The sequence below is a fragment of the Sinocyclocheilus grahami genome, unplaced genomic scaffold (genome assembly GCF_001515645.1).
Source record: "Sinocyclocheilus grahami isolate Dianchi unplaced genomic scaffold, SAMN03320097.WGS_v1.1 scaffold45.1, whole genome shotgun sequence".
NCBI lineage: Eukaryota > Metazoa > Chordata > Actinopteri > Cypriniformes > Cyprinidae > Sinocyclocheilus > Sinocyclocheilus grahami.
This window is the reverse complement of record NW_015505224.1, coordinates 476,733-485,471: the sequence shown is the minus strand read 5'-3', so window position 1 is coordinate 485,471 and position 8,739 is coordinate 476,733. Positions and strand designations below refer to the sequence as shown.

At 41.5% G+C, this 8,739-nt stretch overlaps 2 protein-coding genes across 3 annotated transcripts; one reads left to right on the top strand and one right to left on the bottom strand.

The window, feature by feature from the left end:
• Positions 1–445: 445 nt before the first annotated feature.
• On the bottom strand, positions 446–4,341 carry fignl1 (fidgetin-like 1). Of its 2 annotated transcripts, none has more exons than XM_016268363.1 (2): positions 4,263–4,340; positions 446–2,758 (listed from the first exon to the last, which is right to left on the bottom strand). In XM_016268363.1, exons 1-2 carry the CDS (start codon positions 4,276–4,278, stop codon positions 735–737), a joined length of 2,040 nt encoding a protein of 679 aa, XP_016123849.1. In that variant the 5' UTR covers positions 4,279–4,340; the 3' UTR covers positions 446–734. The 2 variants fall into 2 exon arrangements, with proteins under 2 accessions (XP_016123849.1, XP_016123850.1); XM_016268364.1 differs by having other exon boundaries at positions 448–2,758; positions 4,164–4,341.
• Positions 4,342–4,383: 42 nt separating this feature from the next.
• ttl (tubulin tyrosine ligase) lies at positions 4,384–8,494 on the top strand. The gene is made up of 7 exons (XM_016268365.1): positions 4,384–4,817; positions 5,798–5,876; positions 6,110–6,342; positions 6,437–6,572; positions 6,690–6,959; positions 7,862–8,005; positions 8,272–8,494. The coding sequence occupies exons 1-7, from the start codon at positions 4,544–4,546 to the stop codon at positions 8,453–8,455; spliced, it is 1,320 nt and encodes a 439-aa protein (XP_016123851.1). The 5' UTR covers positions 4,384–4,543; the 3' UTR covers positions 8,456–8,494.
• Positions 8,495–8,739: the final 245 nt, after the last annotated feature.

Here is an 8,739-nt window from a genome sequence, read left to right as displayed (position 1 = left end):
GGTTTACCAGATGTGGTCCGAGACCACACTGGCTTAGCAACAGGAAGAGCACTGCAAGAGTTGATCTGTGGGTAACACTTATCATGAGACCAGAATGCCTGCAGTGTTGCCCAACTTCCCCTCCAAATCCATTCACCAAGGCACAACACAATGGGAGAGTTGGCCCTAAGGTGTCAACGCTCTGTCTATACAGGAGCGAGAGCAGGTAAACATGGAGAACCGTTGAATTTATTCTGCACACACAGAAGGTAGGGCGGGCAGAACATTGTACTAGCTGACAGTTCCCTTTTGGATAAGTGCATTCAGAAGGAAACAACAAACTCAAGACCCCATGTTCCTTTTTAGTGCAAACTTGGCACATTTCCTCTATATTACAAGGAAAAGAGTTGCAGCTCCACTCTGTGATGCAACTGTTTTCAGGAAGACACAACTGTGGTATGCTAATTTTGAGGGAAGGCCTAGAGTAACAAGCTCAGTTTTACAAAATCTTGAGTGCTGTTTTGAGTCAATCAATTGTGGCTGCATGAATACCTTAATATGAAACTGCAGAAATGTCAGTTTTTTTGCAATCACAAAAAACAGAGATTGTTTTTCTTTGTTTCACAGCTCTCTGAGAAAAATGTTCATGAAAAAGATGAAAAAAGACTCAAATTGACAATTTATTTCAAGAAATGAACCCAACATTATAGTCACGCTAACGTAAAACTCAATTGATATAATCAGAACACATGCACTCAGCGACCACAGCCAAATGTTTTGTTCCACTCTTCATATAACTCCAGATCTTTAGAAGAGACACTGGGGCGCACTGTTTTGAGAGCCTCCTGGAAGTCACTGTAGAGTATCGGCCGAACCTGTTCTGCTGAGATGGTAGCAATGTCACTTAGATGAATGCTTCGGATGGGGCCTAGGGCTGCTTCGCAACACAGCTGTGTCATATCTGCCCCTGAAAAGCCCTCTGTGCCCTGCATCACTTTCTCCATCTCATCTGCTCCCAGCTGGCTTTTCTCATGGGACATGAGGTTAGTCACTATCTGCCGGCGAGCCTCAGCCTCTGGGAGAGGTATGTAGAGTCGCTTGGCCAGGCGACGGCGAGCTGCTTCATCAATCTCTTGTGGCCGGTTGGTGGCACCAACAACCAGGATGCGATCTTCTGCTGAGGTGGCGGCTCCATCCAGCTGGACAAGAAATTCGGTTTTGATCCGACGGGAAGAGTCGTGCTCTCCATCTGTGCGTTGAGAAAGAAGGGAATCGATCTCATCAATAAAGATGACGGCAGGTTGGTGGCACTGAGCGATGGCAAAGAGTGCCCGTACCATCTTCTCGCCTTCCCCAACCCACTTTGAAGTGAGTGACGAAGCGCTGATGCTGAAAAAAGTGGCTCCCGACTGACATGCTATGCACTTCCCTATAAGGGTTTTACCAGTGCCTGGAGGACCAAAGAGAAGAATGCCTTTAGGTGGACCTCTAAGGCCAGTAAATATATCAGGTCTTAACATGGGCCACACTACGATCTCTTTGATTGTGGCTTTGGCAAACTCCAGGCCGGCAATATCATCCCAAGCTACCGGGGGGCCATGGTCCATGATCTCACTCATGATAAGTTCAATGATTTTGGGCTCAAAGTTCTTTAGTCGCTCATCAACAGGTTGCATGTCTTGTGGTGCATTTTCCTTTGAGTTGCCCTCTTCCTCTTGCCTTGGCATGGGAGGGACGAATTTGGAGGCCGCCCCACGAGACCGATTCGCCCCAAGGCATTTCTTGGTGATTGCAGCAACGTTGGCCGCGGAGCCTCGCTGACCCTGATGGGAATGCTTTTTTTGCTGGTCAACGATGAACTGCTCTCGTGCTGATCTAAAATTAGTGCTGACACCTTCCTCTCCTCTCCGTCCCCTCCCTCGCAGTTCCTGCTCGCCTTGTGACGGGAATGAGCTTCTGTTGCTTTCAGTTCCTGAGCTGTAGAAGTTCTTCCTCTTGGAGGGGTTTGTGGAGGAAAAGAACACGGGCTGATTATGCACATTGGATCCACTTGTGCAACCCACACTAGACTGAGACACACTAGCATTGCCTGTGGAACTGAAAATGTTATGGCCAAACATAGGCGTAGATCCTGTTGGAGCTTTTGGAGCATTTTGTGCCAGAGACATACGAGGAGGGGCTACTTCAAGTCCTCTGGCCCACTCTACAGCACCGCTAAGTGGGTTACTGACCCCCCTTCCCAACTCAGCTCTAGGTGGAGACGCAGCGGGCCCATGAGCCAGAGGCTCTCGTTTTAATCCAGGAGGAGGACCAGAGACAGCACTGCCTTTCTCATCTCCCCTGCTGACTTCACCACCAACAGTGATGTTAACATCTGCCGGATCTACCAGGAGAGAGCCTTCTTTTGACCTGGCCTGCATCATCCGTTGCACGCACGGCAGGTTGAACACATTTTCAAACGTTAGGGACGACTCCCATTTGTCGCTATGGTTCTTTTGATTGCGGGCCAGGTGCAGGGCACTCTCTGCATAGTTGTTTAGCCCTGTGCGTGGGTCGTCTGAGTCCAGGACTGCGGCGTACCGCTCCGAGTAGGTCCTGAGCAGGCTGGCAGCTCCGGCCGGAGAGAGCTCAGCACTCGCCCATGCATACTGAATGGACAGGACGTGTGCCCGGTAAGCATCGGCCGTCTGTTCAGGTGTACAGGAGCCAGACGAAATGTCAAAGGACCTCCTCTGCCACTCGTCCAGGTGTGCTCTACTCATGGCTGGCCTGCTCCAGTCTGCATAAGAAGTGGGCACAGGATCAATTAATAATGTTTTAAAAAAAGAGAAGTACCACACAACAATAGCATGGAAATTCTTCTAGGGCTGAGCGACAGCAAATATTCTTGTTATTTTCATAATTGTATAAAATATGATATAAAAAATTAAGCAACTGTGAATATCATAATAACTTACACACTTAGGTGGCCATTAGGTTTCCTGTGTGACTTTTGAGAACTGTTTTAGTGAATCAACTCAAAACTGATTCATTTTCATTATGACTCAAAAAAAAAAAAAACTTCTTATGTATTAAAAACCATGTGATATATATATATATATATAATGAATATTAACGAAAATATCACTCTTCCCTGTGTTCATTTATGTGATGAACAGTGTGGATAAAATGTCTTGATCATTTTAATGGTATTATACCTTTTGCATTAAACCATTTTTGAAACATTTTGACTTCGCTACAATGTCACGATTGGAATATATTAAATGTCATCAAAAGGCAGAAAATAACTGATATATAGCCTGTATTTTCTTCATTCTGTATTGCCCAGGCCTACTGTCTTGATAAGTGAGACAGTCATTTATATGTATATACTGTATAAATTACATCTAATGACAGTAACCAGTAAGTTACACTGGATATATATGTATGTATGCATGTACGTATATATAGAGAGAGAGAGAGAGATAGTATAAAGTGCAATACCAGTCAATATTTCAACATGCTTGTCTACATTTTTTTCTCATAATCTTAAAGATCTTTCAATCATAAGCCTTATCAAAACTTTGAAATTAGGTTTGTAGACCAATATAAAATGTCTGTATATCCATATACAAAATAAAAAGAGTCTTTGCAAAACTGTTGTTATTCTTTAATAAATAAATAAATAAATAAACGTTAAAAAAAAATGGATGGGTTGGGCTTGATAATGAGGAAAAACAGCCAAGAGTAGACCATACATGTGAGCTTATTCAACAGCGTTTAAAAACATGTCTGTACACAGTTCCTGTGACTTGGCGCTTTTTAGTTGTTTTGATGGCTTATTATTTTAAATTGTAAAATATGTTCATGATAAAGAATAGACATGCGTGTATAAACGCTTGAATTTTACTTTACTAACAATACTTTTAAGCATGCCCACACAAACGTTAAGTGACAGTGAAGTAATAATACACGAAAACCCACTTTCACACGAACTATATTAATGTACTAAATTACGATCTTACGAATAGTGTCTCAGCGGGTTTTAGCACATTGTCCCAGTAGGAAATATGTGCAGGATATTCAGAAAGACAGGACAACGTGCTTCCATCTCTTAACGTGAGCTGACAGCAGGAACACAAATCACAAATGCAGCTTCAAACACACTCCCGTGTTCGCTTTGGGTGAGGAAAGTAGAAACCTACCTCTGGGTTAAACGTATTTCTTGTGTGAAAATGCTGTAAAGAAAAAGCTGAAAGTCTATACAGCGATGTGAAACAAAACAACCATAACTTTGGCCGAACCTCGCGCCTCCTGCATGACCTGCGCCGATCCACGCAGCTTCCGGTCGCTGCACACTAAGATCACGCGCGCCACCGCCTGGACAACCACTCTCACTGCGAGTCCTACAGGTTCACGTGCGAGAATCCAGAAGGCAAATCCTTCAAGAGTCACACCCTAATATTCACTGCGGGTGACTTACAGATGCCCTGCCCTGCGTTTCTGTCTGGATCACAGCGCGACTTACTGATTTAATGTGAAGATCTCCGTGCAAAACAACGAAGAAGCAACAAGAAAGCCATGTATGTCCGGTGTCGGTCTACTTTGTTGGGAGACAGATAACGCTAGTCGGCTAGCTCGTGTGCGATCATCATCGCTCCTCTGGGCGTTCAGCAGAAGACTGAGGAATATGAGTTCACCGATGTACACGCTTGTTTTGAGAGACGATAACAGCACTGTGTATGCCGAGGTCGCCAAGATCCTCATCTCTACTGGAAAATGGAAACGACTGAAGAAGGACAATCCTCGGTTTAATTTAATGTTGGGAGAGAGAAATCGGCTGCCTTTCGGACGTCTGGGTAAACGATTTCAACAAGAGCTGCATATTAAACATGCATTGCCATCTCCTAATATGATATGTTTTATAACCCCATGCTGTATCCATGTTTGCATTGAAAGTTATGAGTCTCAGCAAGTTGTTATAATACTCCTAACCTCTGCATATTTTCAGCACATCGTGCTTTATTGGAGACTTTGGACAGTACAAGCTGTTAAATTAATGATAACGAATGATGGAACCACTATTAATAATTGAACACTGGACACATCAATGCTGATCACAAAGATTCAACTCTATAATGCATTCGGTAAAACGTTAAGGTGTCCTTGTTACACATGTTACATGTACTTACTTTTATAATAACAATAAGTTATGTATAATTACATACAAGTAACCCTAAAGCAAACCCTTACCATATAAGTACTTGTAGTTAATTAATAATACTCAGTACTTAAATGTATAATCACACTGTAACAAGGACACCTTTAAATAAAGTGTAACTGCATTGCTTTGGAGCTGTAACTGTGTAGTAACATGCAATTATGTTTACATCAACTTAAAATAATGTGTACTTAAACTACACACACACACACATATATATATACACACACACACACACACACACAAAATTATGAAAAGATTAAGGATTTTCAAGGATGCATTTATTTGATCAAAAATACAGTAAATCAGTAATATTGCGAAAAGTTATTGCAATTTAAAATAACTTATCTGTTTTAATATACAGTATTTAAAAAAATAATTTACTCCTGTGATGCAAAGCTGAATTATCAGCATCATTACTCCAGTCTTCAGTGTCACATGATCCTTCAGAAACCATTCTAATATGCTGATATGCTGCTCAAGACACATTTATTATTGTTATTTTATTGTTTTATTATAATTGTTGTTGAGTTACAAAATTGTATTTTTAGCTGCAGGACACTGCCTTCACTGCTCAATATTTCGATATTTCAATGTCAAATACAATGTCCTCTACAGGTCATGAACCAGGACTGATGCAGCTGGTGAATTATTACAGAGGAGCCGATAAACTGTGCCGCAAAGCTTCACTGGTCAAGTACGCTGTTTATTTAAAGATATATTAGATGAAGGAAATTCCTGTTCAGATTTACTGTATAACCTCAGTTGACTTTAATGAGATCTTTGAAATGATCTTACGAGTGATAATGTTTGCATAATGGAGTGTTGTCTTCAAATCACACTTATTTCCTTTATACCATGTCATAGAGTTAGAAACTCTGCCGTTCATAAGTTGTGAATTATATTTAAATAAGCATGTTTGATGTTTAGGATTATCAAGACCAGTCCAGAGTTAAAGGACTCTTGTAACTGGTTCCCTGAGTCTTACATCATATACCCGACCAACCTCAACACCCCAGTGGCCCCGGCCACCAATGGCATCAGCCACATGAAGAGCAACCCAAAGACAGATGAGCGGGAGGTCTTCTTAGCTTCATATAACTCCAGAAAGGAAAGCGGAGAGGGAACGGTGTGGATCGCCAAGTCATCAGCAGGTGCCAAAGGTACAAATCTCCTTCGGTCTAAAATGCCAAGTTTAAAGAAGTGTAATCTTGCTACACGATTTCATAGTACGAGATTATTGCTCCCTTTGTTCAGGTGCCGGTATATTGATATCTCATGATGCGAACCAGTTGCTTGAGTTCATCGATAATCAAGGCCAAGTGCATGTCATTCAGAAGTATCTGGAAAGACCACTGCTGTTGGAGCCGGGCCATCGTAAATTTGATATAAGGTACGATGAGACCTATAATCCTTTGTGCAGAATGTTTTTGATGTGATTACAGAAAAGCATAGAATTGCAATGCCCCATCCTAATGAAGTCAAAGCACTTATAAAGTCTTGTCTGTAGGAGTTGGGTGCTTGTAGACCATCAGTATAATATCTACTTGTACCGTGAGGGAGTGTTGAGGACGTCGTCTGAGCCCTACAACAGCGCGGATCTGCAGGACATGACCAGTCACCTGACCAATCACTGCATCCAGAAGGAGCATTCGCAGAACTACGGCCGCTTTGAGGAGGGCAACGAGATGTTCTTTGATGAGTTCAGACTGTACCTGTTGACCACACACAGCGTTGCCATGGAAACATCTATTTTACCTCAGATCAAGCATATCATCAGGTGCGCCTTCACCTTGTTTTCAAATCTGATTGCATGTGTGCCTGCAAATTGAGTTATATAGGTAGAAAAAAAAGATTTTTTTGTGTTAGAGATGTACAGTGGGGTCTTGAATTATTCAAATGTAAAAGTTTTACAAATCAGGCATTATTGTATTACATTGTATACTATTTCTTAATATTTTGAATCGACCTTTATTATTATTATATTTATTTAAATTCAAATTTGTGTAAATCTATGTGCTTTTATTATTTGTTTTCAGTTTTAGTACTTTGACTTATTTTATTTGAGTTAGTTGATGTTAATTTTGTTTCAGCTGTATTTCAGTGAACAAAAGTGATCTTTAATAGTTGTAGTCAGCAACGCTGTTGCAAATTACATTACAGCTTACAAATGTCAGTGAAAATTTTTGAGAAATAAGAAACAAGCTGACATGAAATTCACAAGAAGAATTAGTGCAGAATCTTGAATATTTCCTACTCATTTAGTCACTTCTGTGTTTTAAATGTTTACATTTATGCATTTGACTGAGGCTTTTATTCAAAGAGATTGCATTGCATTCAAGGTACACAATTATTATAATAATTTTTTTTTTAATCAGTTATTGCTTTCCTTGGAAATCGAACCTATTACCTTGGCATTTCTAGCACCACACTCTACTATTGCAAAAACTAAAACTAATGCAAAATAAATAAATAAAACAGATTTTCACTCAGATATTTGCACCCCACTATATACTGGCAATGTGACCTTCAGTAACCAGATGAACATAACATTTAGATCAGAGGTCAATTATAACATTGTTCTTCAAGACTGAGCTCACTGATCCATTACAAAAATGCTTCATTTGAGGATGTCTAACTACCTGTGGTGTTCGTCTGAAATCCTGCGTCTTGTCTCAACAGGAGCTGTCTCGCATGCATCGAGCCAGCCATCAGCACGAAGCACCTGTCCTACCAGAGCTTCCAGCTCTTCGGCTTCGACTTCATGCTGGACGAAAGCTTTAAAGTCTGGCTAATTGAGATCAACGGGGCACCTGCCTGTGCACAGTGAGTACACAGTCTCGTGAAAATGATCATGATTTTGTCCCTTATTTTCATATCGAGTGGCTTGATGCATTACGTATTCCACATACTGCATGTGTCGCCACAAGGAGTTTTGGGAAAAAAATTTGCAGCACATTTTAGATTAAAAAAAAAATGTGACTGGCACATTCATTCATTTTTAGACTACGGTTGCAGTTGCTAAAGCTTCTTTTCCCCCTTACAATTGCTTCTTAAGTTTAATATTGATATTAAGGTTTTCCCTGTTGTAGGAAACTCTACCCTGAGCTGTGTCAAGGCATCGTGGATGTGGCCATCTCCACAGTGTTCTCTCTGAGTTCAGATGCCCTCTCGTCATCTCCTCCGTTCTCCACTTCTCCATCTCTATCCTCCAACTCCTGCTCCTCACCCAAGATCAGAGCGCCCCATCACTTCGGCCCATTCATCAAACTATAAATTGCTGTTGCCATGTAACCCCCTCCCCATAGTCCTGCCAGAAAACATCAACCAATCTAGGAGGCATAAGGGTCTACACCTGATCTTGGGGCTGAGCATACAGGGGATTCATCACTGTCTGAAAAGGACAGAAGGGAAATGAGGTCACCTCTGTAAACTCCTCTTCCTGTTTCCATCCATCATCTCGAAACCCAGAAGAGTCCAGAGAAAGAGCGCGAGTTTCCAAAAGAACGATTGGAAGGTGAGGAAAATCCTGCACATACTGGTGTTGCAATACCAGGAAG